Genomic DNA, 15,072 nt, shown 5'->3' with positions numbered 1-15,072 from the left:
TCCTATATAGTACATCTCCATTCCACTGTACCTGAAGACACGTCATTGGTTCATTGTCTGCACATGTTTCCCCCAGAGCGATTTTTAGGCAGTTTTTGCCAATGGCAATTTGCAATTGCCTTCCACTCTGTGGCCAGGGCAAAGAGGCAGCTCCCAAGTCTACCTTAGCAGGAACCCACACTATTGGCATTATTCTGAACTGTACACTAATCATTTAGATCTTAATCAACTGAGCTAACCTACACCTACATATTCCATCCAATCTGTTATATGTTAAGAATTATTGCAGGCATTAGCTCATTGATCTAACTGAAATTATTAACTATTCTCCAGTAATTTGCTATACATAATGGGTTATGGGTTATGAAAATCATTTCTAGACATCAGCAGGCTTCAGTTCCTAATTTCCACCCACTCTGCATAACCACCTTCTTGGAAGTGGTCTTGTTTGAATAGCTTAAGTGTTGGGACGATGCTGTACAATCTACGGAAAATGGTGTTACCAAAATAGTAATAGGACAACACTTCTAAGTGTGCGTTATGATGGTTTTAGATATTACCTCTACCTTCTATGTTTAACTAAATACTGAAACAGAGATTTGTGTCCTTCCGAAGTAAATCTTCAAACAGTGCCCCATATGGGTAAAACTGATTGGGTTTTGTGCATTTTATTTACAGCAAATTTGCATTTAAATCTTATAAGGAGCCAATGAAGTTAAATAATAGAGCTCAAAAGAGCATTCATTTGTCAAAATTGTAACTTTAAAAAGACTACACAACAGGTACAAACATCATTGAATATAGAAGTATTTTTCTTTCATTATTTCAGGGTGGGGCATGTTATGCAGCAAAATGTGTTGCTGGAAAAGCGCAGCAGGTCAGGCAGCATCCAAGGAGGAGAATCGACGTTTTGGGCATAAGCCCTTTTTTAGGTGCATAACATGCCCCACCCTGAAATAATGAAAGAAAAATACTTCTATATCCAATGATGTTTGACCTGCTGCGCTTTTCCAGCAACACATTTTTCAGCTCTGATCTCCAGCATCTGCAGTCCTCACTTTCTCCGTGTTATGCAGCAAAAGTCAGTCAAAAGTTATTGTAGCTCTTGGATCATTTTTCACCATTTGTACTAGTTCAGAGACATCTTTAATAAGTGTATGGTTTTGAATGTATAAAAATAGTTTCTTTAAGCATTATGCTTGGTTTTGTTCTAAATACATTATTTCTTGCCAAAAATACTATGTAAATCCAATGCATATATGCATATTTCAACAGAAAATACTGAAATTTCTACTCCAGGCATAGACATCCATGCAGTTAATGAGCATTACACTCAGCAAATCATTACTGTAAGGTATATAAATACCCACACATTGTTCATATGCTTTAAGTGCCTTTTGATGGCTGTATGATTTTGTCCTCTATTAGACTTTCTTGAGACCTTTGGCTCGGCTAGGTATTGCTCGAGATCCAAAGTGAATGGTGAAAATGCATATGGTATCTGGAGTGAATATTCAATAGAAAAATAATGTTAATCCAAGCCTCTCAACCTTAGATATGTTTAAATGGGGTTTTTTGGTCATTAGGTGTTTTTAAGGGAAATGCAAATAGCTGTGAATACAGGGAAACATTTTAGTAGAGCCCACATATAATAAGAATATTAGAATTAGCTGTGGGACTGCATGCTGCCTCACCTACAAGGCAAAATAATTAAAATTCTCTCAGTAGCAGTCCACCAACTACCCTCCCTAATAAACGGATTAACCTTCTATTGATATTCAAACAATAAATTTTGAATGTTAATTTTAAAATGACCAAAACTACCCTGAAGGTTATCAGTTCCAGTTCAGCAAAGTTCACACTGCATATGATATCTAATTTATAGTTTTATTTCCTATTTTAAGCTAACTATATATATATGCAATTCAATAAGCACTACAAGTTGCACTAATACCACTTATTCTAGCCATTTAACATGGGCTTCCTTTGAATGACAAATTTGCTTTCATGATTTAGGATTGCATGTTCTCTGGTTGTTAGATTCGAAACCAGAGTTGGAGCTTATTTTCCCATCACATCTGAATCTTTAAAGAGGCAGCACAGTTCTTCCACCTAGCTGGATACAAGTCAAACTCAGTTGCAGTGTAACAGAGATCTTAAAAAATGAAATGTATGCTTTTCATTACATTTTACTCTTTGGTCTGATGGCAAACAGCAATATTCGGTTTATTAAAACACTTGTTTAGTAAAGATTTTGCAGTATGATTCATACATAACATAGGTTTATGAGAATCTATATAAGTACATCATTTAGGCAGTTATAAAACAGCTTCATAAATTCTTTAATCTGATATTTACTGTTTTGAAACAATTACCAAACGCACAACAATGCTAATTCTGTAAGGGCCTGTAACCCCCCCACCTCTGAACAGCCAAAGGGCAATGAATTTGTAAATTTTTAATGACTTCACATTCTTTGTTCATTGTCAGATGTTTCTTGGATACCAGTGTTCGAGTTGCTAGTGTAAATGTTCAAGAAGGATTTTGACTGCTTGTGCCAAATTGTCCACATACCCATCTGCCTTCACTGTTGGGTGCTGTTCGTCACAGGGTCTGTAAAAGTCACGGAAAAGTAATACATTTACTAGACACAGTGTCCATTATGTGATTAATTATACATGATATTCAGCATCTAAAATGGGCTTTATTTGTTCACAATGTGGATTACATTGAAGCATGATATAAAGTTAATTTTTAAGAGTCAGTTCTACACCAGATATCATTAGTTCTTTTTACGTGTACACGCAAAAATTAACTCTATCTTCAAATGAAATATTACTGTAACTAGACTTTGGTGCAAGATCTTTCTCCTGGACTAGATCAATATAGTTCATATCCAAAACCAGAAGCCTGCAAAAGGTGCTGTAAGACGGCTCTTTGAATTGTTCCCTTTTCTTTTCCCCAGTATAGGAAGTACCTGTTTCTACAACAACCATTTTCTACAGTAACTGGAAGAAACTGGGAACTCAATAATGTGACAAAATCACAAGCACAGATCAACACTATGGTGCCTTTAAATGCACACTGCTAACAACCGCCATCTGTAACACAGAAAAATACAAAAGATACTGTGATAGCGATGTACTCTCAACATATGCAGAAGTGTGGAACAACCTGTCTGCCGGCTCATTTAGCCTGAGCAAGCTGTTTAATGTTGGGACATATAAAGGTGAAGCTGAGGGTGAAGGAAATGAAAGAACACAAACAAAATGAGTCTTTAAATTGAACAAGAGGGCAGGTTCTTGCTAATGGAAGCAACTGTTGCAACAAAAAGGCAAGTGAAATACTGATTTAACATCCCTTTGTAACTTGCCTGTTCTAAAAAAAATGTTGCCATTCTCCTTACATGGTTTGAAATGACAGAAAAAAGGGGAATTGCATGGTGTGCTGTGATGGGGAGGGCCAAAAAGTGAGAGAGGAAGTTTCAGCCTTTGGTAAAAGCTATGATCTTGTGTAAGTGGCACTGCTAATAACTGCCATCCTCTATAAATTCATATTTTGCACCAATAATTGAAATGTATTTACACACTTTTGGCCCCTCCACATCACTGTTTGTATACCATGCAGAGTTTCAGAAGAGACTAAATGATCGATTATCTTGCATCTGAGATGCTAAAATGTATTAAGTTTCATCTCAATTTTGTAAAAACCAAACATATGAACTATTTAGCCTTAATTACTCAGCAGAACAATTGTTGACGATGGTTTTTAAATTGCCATGAAATACAGTTATCCTGCATGGAATGAAGTCTTGGAAGCAGAATTCAATCTGCTGTAGACCTTTAGCTGAATGGTACATTGGAAAATTTACATTCTTTTCTATATCGTAATTCATTGTGAGTGATATAGTAAAATACATATGCAAAATTTTGTGAATATTGCTGAACAGCACACTGAAATGGTACAAACATATTGAATAAAAGTGACAGTTTGGTTCAACAATGAAAAAAATGGCAGTAAGTGACAGTTTCAATAAAACTAACCAGATGGTAAAGGAAACCAGAAACTGATGCTATCTCAGTGAAAAGTAAACTCCCTTTATACTTCCTCAAAGAGTTCAATCTCAGCTTAACAGTCTTACAAGCAGAACCATCTGCACTCACCATTACCAAATATCAGCTGAGAACCTGGAATGGCTTACCTGTCAGCAGCAGACTGGAAGAGCTGAATAGACATTGCATGTCCCAAGAATAAACACCACACCACTTTCCTGTTAAGTAGTCACACAATTAGTTCTGTTTGCAATTTCTTGGCCAACAGGATGGATGTACCACTTTACTACTGCAAATAGAAGTACAGTCCTTTTTGAACAGTATCTTACTACACCCATTCTTATAGCACTTGCACTGTTAAGATACACTTGCCTTATTTGATTTTATTAAACCTAATCTTCTATTTCCCATTCATCAACTGACTTTCCTTACACAATGCCATATTTTATCATAACCTGTTCACTTGAAATTCTGTAATACATTTCCCAAGGTACACATTATCAAATACCTTCTGAAATACATCCATAATAAATTCCTGCATTCCCTTTATCTACACATTCAGTCACTTTCAAACTTGCGAAATTTGACTTTAACAATGGCAGGCTGCTTGTTCTTTCCTAAATCAAATAATGCTAAATGAATTGTATCTCAAATTATGAATTCAAAGTTTTATGCACAAATAAAAAATAAACTAATAAATATATAATGACTTTCACTTCTGGAAGGTTAGTGCATTGATTACTCTTTAGTCCTCTAGCTTAATATGACTATTTAACTAATCAGTCTGTGATTCCATGCAGCGTTTTTTTTGGCATCATGCTGGTTCAGACCAGAGATTCTAACAGCGAGGTTGGACCCACAGGTCCAGAGCCTTGAAATGGACTATGTGGACTCTGTCTTGAATTCTCCTCTTTTAAAATTCCTTATTTTCTTTATTATATTATTATGGAAGGACTATTATTCTGAGCTTATCTCTTTATTTTTCTAATTTATTACCTATGATTTTGTACTTTTGAAGATCTGTAATGCTGGGCTTCTTATTTCTTAATTCTCTAAATGGTATTTCCTAAGAATTTGTACTTAAGATTCTACACTTTGTTAGGAAATTCTGCATAGCTTTTGGAGAACAACAAAAGGAACTGGTGACATGCCTATCTGACTACAAGATTCCGTAATAACACACAGTGCACGTAAGGATGCTCGAACTGATAAAAAGCACAAATGGAAATTCTTGCCTGAAGAACTAATCAGAAAGGTACAGTCATCTGGCTTGTAAGTAAAAATATGGTAATGGTTTGGAAGAGCTTTGAGAGTTATTTCTCACAATTGTTCTACACTCTGCTCTCATTTCCATCATTTGGAAAATCATTTAATTCCACCATTGTACCTTAATCAGCCAGATGAGAATGCACCCTCAAATCTTTCTGTGCATATTTTATGAAAAAATGTTTTAGTATATTATATGATAGAGGAACAAACAAGAATCATTTGCCAATCTTTTTATATATTACATTTAACTTGAATTTCTTCTTCCACCTCCACAAACACATTTTTTCTATTTCTCAACTAATCTTACTTTTCCTATTTTTAATTTTTACATCTACCACTACTTAAGTTTAGGTTCAAATTTAGTCTCTACTTCGCTAAGAAATTCTAAACATTAATTACTCAATTTGCACAGAACATCTTCATTTAATATTTAAATAATCCTCATGCTGATCCAACATGCCATTTGCTAACTTTTCTGCCAATTTTTGGGGTCAGATCACTTGTCATCTCATTGAATGCCACTGGTGTCTGGCTTAATATCTTAATTTTTTTTACTTGATGTTATTATTTCCAATTTGACATTGAACCACACAAGCTGTTTTCACTATTTCCCAGTTGTTCTCTGTGCATCAAATAGTTGTCCCACTTTCTTTCCTGTTTGTCAAAGAACACACTGATCTTTGAAACATATAAATCCACGTCCTGTCATCAGCACAGCTTGCCTACGTTACTACAATACTTCTCATTTCTGACACTACATATTGAACCTTTGAAACTGCTAAATTCATCAATGTAAATTGACTTGTTTACACTAATTCTCTGCTGCTGACTTCCCATTTCTTATTTTGACTACATATATTATCTTTATCCAGTTTATCCAGGGAAAGTTAAATCATCCAGTATTATTACCTTCTTCTTCCATCTCTCTAAGTTGACTATAAGTTTGCTTGACAGTTTCTAACGCACATTGAGAAGTTACAATTTCACGCTCTGTTTCTAAATCTATCTATATCCCATCTGCCCAGTATTTTTTTTATTGCCCAGCACTGTAGAAAAGGCCTTATTAATACCATTATCATACCCATTCTCTTTCATTTCTAATATAATAACTGGGAATAACAAGTTGTTTAACCTTACTATTAAGAACAAATTATTGTGAATGTTGGAAATTTGGAGTTCTGAAGAGGAATTCTACAGACTTGAAATGTTTAGTCTGTTTCTATCTCCACACGTGTTGAGTTTTCTCCAGCTTTTTATTCCTAACCCTTCTACTTTGTTAATTCTTACATTACAATAATTTTCATTTGCAATCTTATTGTATTTTATTTTAGAAGAATCGCTTATTTTGTTTGGTCCATTCCTCCCTTATAAATTTTAATATACCATTAAAACTTTAATTTATATTACATTAAAATTTTCCCCATGACACTGGGCAAGATTCAGGGAGAACATTGATCAAGCTCCGCTTAGGTAAGTCCTGTTCATTCTGTATAGAGCACACTTGTTCCAGGTTCTTCTTTTAAGCAAAGTAGGCTAGAATAAAAGTCTGAAGTGATTTTTATAGAGTGCTACTTAAAATAATGCAGTGCATTGCATACTTGATAAACAAGGGTTCAGCAGTTCTGAATAATTAACCAGAAAATAGGAATACACTGAGATGTGGCTACCCATTGTCTAGGTTCACGTAACAAATAGAAAGGAATCTAGCCTAAATGTTTTGAACTATCATATAATTAAATTTGATGGAAGGTAATGGAGTTCAGGTCAAATGGCTGGAAAAATGATATACTGACCATAATTTCCACTTTTAGATGTAGGTTTGCTCGCTGAGCTGACAGGTTCATTTCCAGACATTTCCAGAAGCTTCACCTGAGGTCCACTGAAGATGTTACCTAGTAAGGTAACAAAATGTCTGGGAATAAACCTTTCAACTCAGCAAGCAAACCTACATCTAAAACCTCAACCTGAGCTACAAATCTTCTGAAAACTCGATAATTTCCACTATTAAGGCATCTAATCGCTTATATGCTCTTGGTTAGATTTGGCCTTGCTTGTTAAGGATTTTACATTTTTTAATGGAAACTTGCTGATAATGTGCAAGTTGCTGAGAGGGAAACCAGGTATCTAGAATGTGAGTGAACAGGATAAGCAATTGTTCATCTTCTTAACCAGTTTGATGAGTTGTGAACTTAACAATGAGAATGAAGTGCGCAAGAAGATAAATAAAGAGATGGGAAAGAAATACTGGATGGATTGCCAGAAAGAAATAAAAAATTAAAAAGTAATATTTGATTTTTAAAAAAAGTCTACAAAGTTAAAACCTGATGGATTAAGAGTTCACATTTGAAATAGCTCATGTTCAGTGCCAGAGAGGTTGATTGGCAGCACTCAATATTTGTTACATCCTTGAAAGGGCATATAAGAATTGAAATGATTTGACTTAACTTTCTGTGGTGGAATTAGTTCATATCTACTGCACAAATACTGCAACTTCACACCGGGAGAAATATTTTGACTGGAAGTAATGGAATAAAAACATAGAATTTCCATGGATTAATAAAAAATGGTTATGCAAAAATCAAGCTATATGTTCTAGAGGCATACAATAATAGGGAAGGGAGCAGAAGTTAACAAAAACTCTAAGAGATACAAATGGAAAGGAAAATTAGAAATCCTGAAAACTAAAAGAGAATATTAAAGATGGTTGACAAGTAAACATTAAGAAAACAATAAGCGATTTTTATAAGTACAAACAAAAAGCTGGACTCAAAGACAACAATGGATCATCTTGCATTTGAGCAAAGGGATGATAGAGATTTTCAAGAAATAGTTTTCATCAGCTTTTACAAAGGACTGATAGTGTGGGACTGTAAATATATCCAAGGAAAGGTATCACATGCATAAAAAGTGGAACTAAAACTAGAAATGTAACCAAGTCTGGCTTGTCCACGTTGCAGAATATGTAAAGAATTGGGGATAATGGAGGAGCAAACCATAAACTTGCCAAAAATTGAAAATGTCACCAAGTACAGAACAGAATGCTTTGAGGAAACAAAATAGCTATGAACATCCTTTTGGCAGCAGGCAATACACGTGTTTAAGAGTATAGAATTCCAGAATTTGAGATATCAAAAACAGATACTTCAAATGTTTAAAGCACAATTCCAGAGATAGATAATTGAGAATGGTCATGAACCAGGCCTGAACTTTAAATACTGTGGGTAATATTAATACCTTCACTGTTGTGGAATAGGGTTTTCCAATCTGGGCACTTGTAAGCATTATGTATTTTCGGTTGGTCAGAACAAAAGAATGGTTAAAAGCCTAACAGCAGCCTAGTAGCATGACATTTGAAGTCTCAGGGAAGTATGCGAATATCCTTTGTGTTCAGCTGAATGCTATGCAGAATGTAACCATACAAAAGGATATCTCAGGTTGTACACCAAATAATTGCCTAACATTTGGTCTTGAGCAGTGAAAATAGGACAGAGTAAAACAACCTTGACTTTTGGCATCATCTGTGACATTAAACTTTTGCAACTGTAACTTGGTATGGTATTCGATTCCTATAGCCAGGCCACAGTCCCTGAATTTACTCTTGTGTGGAAAATAGGCAATCCCAAAAGGAAATGGACTTTTTAAAAAAAGAATTTGCCTCAACCTGCCAGGTTTCATTGATTGTTTTTTAGAAACCCACTGATTTCTAGTGAGGGAGGTTGAGGGGAAAAACGAGAGGAGCTAGTTCAAGTATTGGACATGATTGATCAGTCAGACTGCTCCTTTCTTTCTGCTTTGTGCTAAAAATGTTAAATGAAGGCACGGAGAAGACAAGTAGCACACAAACCCCCTGGGAATTAGAGGAGAGGCCATGTTCTAATCACCCCAAGGTGAGATCTAATAATTGTGAAAGACGACTTTCAGTTGTTTATTTCAACAATATGAATTCAGGTCTTGGAGCTAAAAGGACAATTTTTTTTAAAACTCTCACTATGAGTCACTAATATTTGCTTTAACTGCAAAAAACGGACATCAGTGGAATTACAAGCTTGCTCACTGGGATCCTGAATGTTAATATAATGTGCAGAGAAAAGTCTGCCAAGCAAGTGCACACTCCTTTATCTTGTCATCCTAAGAAAGACTGAGCTTGGGGTTGATGTGGAATTTCCATGGCTAAAACCAGAGACAAATCTGCTACCGTCTGCCCAAGGCTAAGTCACACCTACTGGCTTCTAAATCCTGAGTGCGACAGAACAAAACAGCAATCTGAAGACAAAGAGCTCATTTGTACAAAGAAATGTCACATACGAGTGAAATAGGAGGACACCACATACAGAGCTGAGATCATAGACACATTCACAGCAGTGTGCAGCTTCGTCAGCTTTAGTCACAAGCCAAAATAAGCTTTCCAACAGCTTTTATTCAGTGAAAGATGTCAACTGCATTTCAATTCATTGCACCACAGAATTTCAATTCTTTTAAAGTATAACCATCCAATCTGTCTTTTATTCGATTTACTTAATGTTCTAGGTGGTTGTGAAGAATAAATTTCAACATACAATGATGGTGTTTTCCATCCTGTCTGACACATTCCTTACAGTATATTTAGAGAATGGCACAATGCCTAACTTTGTTCTGGAGTCTAAGGTATTTGTGCCTGTGTTCAATCATGGAGTGACAGAACTGTTTAAAGACAGATCAGTCATACAATAATGCTAATCCTTACAAAGCCAAATTAAAATGAGCTGACATATAAATTGAAAGATACTAAATTACTGGGATAAGACTAACTTCTCAAAATTACAACAAGAGTTCATCAAACTTGGCTAATAGGCCATTGTAAAGCAACCGGTTGAAAAAGTTCAACACTAAAAACTGAAACTGAATAGGAAACAGGGGACTACTGCAGAGTAACTCAGGTCAGTTGACATTTTCTTACTTTCACTGTTAATGAAGATCGGATTTTACAAATGTTTTTGGTTTGATGTGTATTTGTAATCCATGAGCAAAATTCCTGCAGTTTGAAGATTAAGCTTCCTGGATTTATGAAGTGCATTTGCATGTGTTGAAGGATGAAAACAGACATTTGACAAAAATGTCTGAACATTAGTGGCCAAAGCCAAAGCCAAAAAGATCAGAACTTTTTGTGACAAGGAATCATATAATCTGCAGTAAGCGAAAATATTTCATAGGACACTTCAAATGTGTGGAATTATTAAACTTAAAGTGGATAGATACATTTGCTTTTCATTAGTTTACCTTCGACTACCACCGACAATGTGGACCATTGCATTTATATAAAATCAGTTAACATTAATATTACACAGTGTATGGGGCAAAGTATTTTATGAACAACTTCAGGATAAAGGAGATTTAATGTTGTTATGGGCCATTTCATGCCTGACTACTTTCTACATTCAATTCTGGTAGCAAACATTTAATAAATGGGGCGGCACGGTGGCTCAGTGGTTAGCACTGCTGCCTCACAGCACCAGGGTCCCAGATTCGATTCCAGTCTGTGTGGAGTTTGCACATTCTCCCCGTGTCTGTGTGGGTTTTCCTCCGGGTGCTCCGGTTTCCTCCCACAGTTCAAAGTCAGGTGAATTGGCCATGCTAAATTGCCCATAGTGCAGGTGCATTAGTCAAAGGGGAAATAGGTCTGGGTGGGTTACTCTTCGAAGGGTTGGGCCGAAGGGCCTGTTTCCACAGTGTAGGGAATCTAATCTAAACTACCACAGGTGATAGTGAGTTAATAAGTGGATTTTTCACCTGTTAACTAATGTAAACCGGAATTTGCAGACCAACAGACCTTTGAACAGCACTGGGACTTTGAAATAAACCATGAGGTCAAGAAGAAGGGGCCTTCAATGATAACCTCAGCTGGTGGGGGAACTGAACTTATGCATAACATGATGTCTTACAGCAACATGTCACCATCAAACACATCTTGGTCTCTTGGCTAAGATCAAGAGTAAGTTCCGAGCTGCGAGTTATCAGAGGATTTTGAGATTATCGCTGGATTGTGATTGGATGTTGGAGGATTACTGATTGAGCTGAGTTGTTATTGGTGAACCTTTATGCTGGCTTCAGCCTAACACCAATTCAGTATCCAGTCAACAGAGCAAGAGGAGCCTATGCCAGGGTGCCCAGAACACAGTCAAGGTGACTGTGAAGAAACTGGAGGAAGGCATACTGGTCAGCTGGAATTCTTCATGAAGAGGATCCTCCTGGATTGCTGCAGGTTCCAGTCCCTCTACATGGATGATGTCATTGTTTTCTCCTTAGATCCACTGTCAGTGCACAGACTCATTAGTGTCTGTAACCAAACTGAACTGGCCTCAGGAGCCAAGGTAAATTGAGGCAAGAGGGAGGCCTTCACCATCAGAACAGATTACTTGAAGGCACTGGGAATATGGCTCAGAGGGTTTGTGGAGCACATAAAAAATTGTGCGGAGCCTATTGTCAAGGAGATTCATAAACTGGGTTTACGGGAGCATTGCTCCCTCTCCAGTGAGGGTGAAAACCTGGTCATTAGGTGTGAGATACTCTGATTGTTTTATGTAGTGCAGGTCTGGCCCATTCCCCAAGTCTGCATCACTGCAGTCACCTAAACTGTCTTCTACAGCGATTGGCGGGGGGGGGGGGGGGTGGGAGTGATAGGAAGAGGAGGAGATGCAAGACCTTGTGTTCTATGATCTGTTTCTTAGGACGCGCACTGACACAAACATCAGTTTAGCCTGGAGCACAATCAACATGGTGAAAGACGCTCTTGGGTCTGTCCGCAACTTGTTGGTCTTTGAATGCAAAGAACTGACCTTGACAGATGGGGTCTTTCCAAAGTCCAGGACTATTTGCTGAGGGATGCAAGTAGTCTTGGGCAGCTGCCATCAAGGTTCCTCAGGAGGGCCTTCACTGCACATCACTCAGATGTCAGATCCTGATGGATGCTGTATCAACTACCTAATGTTAGTGCTGTGCAGTGTTGGTGCACAGTCTCATTGCTGCTTTCTCCCCATGGTCATGTAGGTCAGGTTATGTGTAGATACTTTAAAAGGTCATCACTCACTTCCAGTCAATCACATGGATAATGAGATATCTATTCTGTAATACAAAAGATCAAGGATTGCAAAAATAACAACGTTCCACATAACCTTTGCGCTAAGCAGGTGTTACTTGGCAGGTTACCAACAGAGTCTCAAGTGTGGAAGCAGATAGCTATAAGTGTGTCTCAGGCTCCGTGATGCATTGTTCTGTCATGTTCTCTTAGAACGTCCTAGTCATCAGCCTCATCTTCCTTTTCTGAAATTTGCTGTTGATCTCCCATTTTGTCTGAATCCAAGACACCACTTCCTTTGTCATCTCCGGATGTGAAGGGTGCAGAATGCCACAATAATGATGCCATTGTCTGGGCTAGAATGTAAGGCCACGGCACTACAGCCTCATCAAAATGTGACCAGCACTTAGCAGCATTGTGTGTCAATCTGAGGGTTTTTGAAGGAGCCATGAGACACATTTGGAAAGGATGTCCCCTGTCTCCCAGTAGCTGTCCCTTTATGGATGTCCTGCTTCTTCTTCCTCTGGAGGCTGTGTCACAGCCACGGGAGATTGCTGTTCTTACTGGGTTTTATTGAATGCGTTCTCATCACTGTTTCCTTCAGTGTACTCTTCACTGAATCATCCAGGCCACATGGACTTCAGCCATGACATTCTCCTTATGAGCTCCATGACCAAATGATCTCTGAGGAATGTGAGAAATTTAATGCAAATTTATTGAAGGAGCTCCTGAACCTTCACATCCGTCACAGCATTATGCTCTCACACAGTGTTTAATGGAGGCTTCCCAGGAATTTAATAGTCATGACTTAATAGAAAATTTCTGGGACGTTATTGAACTGCATGGTGGACAACCAGAGTTTTGATACTCCATAGGACGCAGAATTTTTCCAACAATCTATCATAAAACCATCCCCTTCCCTAAAACAAAAGGTTGCCAGCCACATCACAACCTAGATCATTGCATGCTTACATTTCAATGTGAGAATAAGAGAATCTGTCCACTGTCTTCATGTTCCTGTGGTTGCCAGTTGGGAACTTCATGTTCAGCTTTTGTTTTCCTTGTTATCACGCATCTTGTCTAGCTTATTTAACTGCACAATGGCATGGTCATGATTGCTTGATGCTGTCGTTTCAAAATGCATTCTTAGACAATGGACTATCTCATTAAAGGCAGAGTAGACTTGATGTGCTGAATAGCCAACCTCTGCTCCTGCATTTTATGGTATTATGACTTGCCAATGAAGTGCAAACTGAAGGCCAATAGGTAGCATTGACTTAATCGATGAAGGGATAGTTACTGCAATTGCCTTTAGTGTAGCCTTAAAAATGAAAGCTTTTTACTCAACCTCCAAGAAAGAAGGTAGCAACTTATTTCGCTTATTTTACATGCAGTAGCAGCCATTTTCCATAATTATTGTGAGTTGACTTTCAATCTGACAGCATCCATCAGGATCTGACATCTGAGTGATGTGCAGTGAAGGCCCTCCTGAGGAACTTCTTTTGACTAGAGACGGGAGGGGAGATAGGGGTGAGATGGAATCCTCAACAGCAGGAAGCAAGTGCAAGGAAATACAGTAATCAGAAATAGTAAGTTGAAGAGACAGGTCAGATTGGAACATGACAGGGAGCAAGGAACGCCTGTTGGATTAAATTGCATGTATTTTCATAGAAGACGGTTGACGGGATAAAGCTGATGAACTCAGGGTGTGGAAAGGTATGTGGGATTGGGATATTATACCCATTACAGAATGGCCAAGGGAGAGACGGGACTGGCAGTGTAATATGCTTTAGGCAGGACAGAGGTAGTGAAAGGAGGGGAGGGGGGAGTTGCACTTTTGATTAAATCAAGTATCACAGCAGTAATCAGAGATTAAATAACTGAAGGAACATCCAGTGAGGCTTTGTGGCTGGAGCTAAGAAATAAGAAGGGACATTATTGGGGTTGTACTATCGGCCCCCAAATAGTTAGTTGGAATTAGAGGAACAAATATGTAGAAAGACTGGGGAGACTTGCAGGAGCAATAGGGTTGTCATAGTATTTAATTTTCCTAACATAGGCTGGGACAGCCAGAGCATTAATGGGGTGGAATTTGTTAAGTGCATTCAGGAAAGTTTCCTCAAGCAGTATATAGAGGGTCCTACTCGGGAAGGGGTAAAACTTGACCTACTCTTGGGAAATAGGGCAAGGACAGGTGAAGGAGGTGACTGGGGGAACACTTTGGGACAAGTGACCACAGTTCCATTAATTTTAAAATATTTATGGAGAGGGACAAATCTGGTTCTACAGGTTCAAGTTCTAAATTGGGGCAAGGTGAACTTTGATGGAATTAGACAGGAGTTTGCAGGGGTTGACTGGAGTATTTTGTTTGCAGGCAAAGGGATCTTCAGCAAGTGGGAGGCCTTTAAAAGTGAGCTAACTAGAGTTCAAGGTTTATACGTTCCTGTGAAGGTAAAGGGTAAGGTTGGCAGGAATAGGGAACTCTGGAGGACAAGTGAGGCTTTGACCAGAAAAAAGGAGGCATGGCTGAGGTACAGGGAGCTGGGATCCTTAGAGATATACAGGAAATACAGGAGTTTACTGAAGAAGGAAATCAGGAGGGTGAAAAATGGGCATGAGATAGCCTTGGCTGAGAAGGTTAGGGTGAATTGAAAGAGGTATTTTAAGCATATTAAAAGAAAAAGAATAACTAGAGACAGA

At 37.9% G+C, this 15,072-nt stretch overlaps 1 protein-coding gene across 2 annotated transcripts in view; it reads right to left on the bottom strand.

Annotated features, from left to right (window-relative positions):
• Positions 1–2,207: 2,207 nt before the first annotated feature.
• The window catches only part of lhpp (phospholysine phosphohistidine inorganic pyrophosphate phosphatase), a 196,607-nt gene continuing 183,742 nt past the window's right edge, over positions 2,208–15,072 (bottom strand). For both annotated transcript variants that reach the window (XM_043712654.2, XM_087998930.1), the window contains exon 7: positions 2,208–2,613. In XM_043712654.2, the coding sequence (XP_043568589.1) occupies positions 2,520–2,613 (94 nt within the window). In that variant the 3' untranslated portion in view covers positions 2,208–2,519. The remainder of the gene's footprint in view (positions 2,614–15,072) is intronic.

The sequence above is a fragment of the Chiloscyllium plagiosum genome, unplaced genomic scaffold (genome assembly GCF_037043375.1).
Source record: "Chiloscyllium plagiosum isolate Xiang-an unplaced genomic scaffold, Cpla_swu_hap1 HiC_scaffold_22, whole genome shotgun sequence".
In the NCBI taxonomy this organism is placed as follows: Eukaryota; Metazoa; Chordata; class Chondrichthyes; order Orectolobiformes; family Hemiscylliidae; genus Chiloscyllium; species Chiloscyllium plagiosum.
Note: the sequence above shows the minus strand (reverse complement) of the source record. Positions and strands in the feature narration are given on the sequence as shown.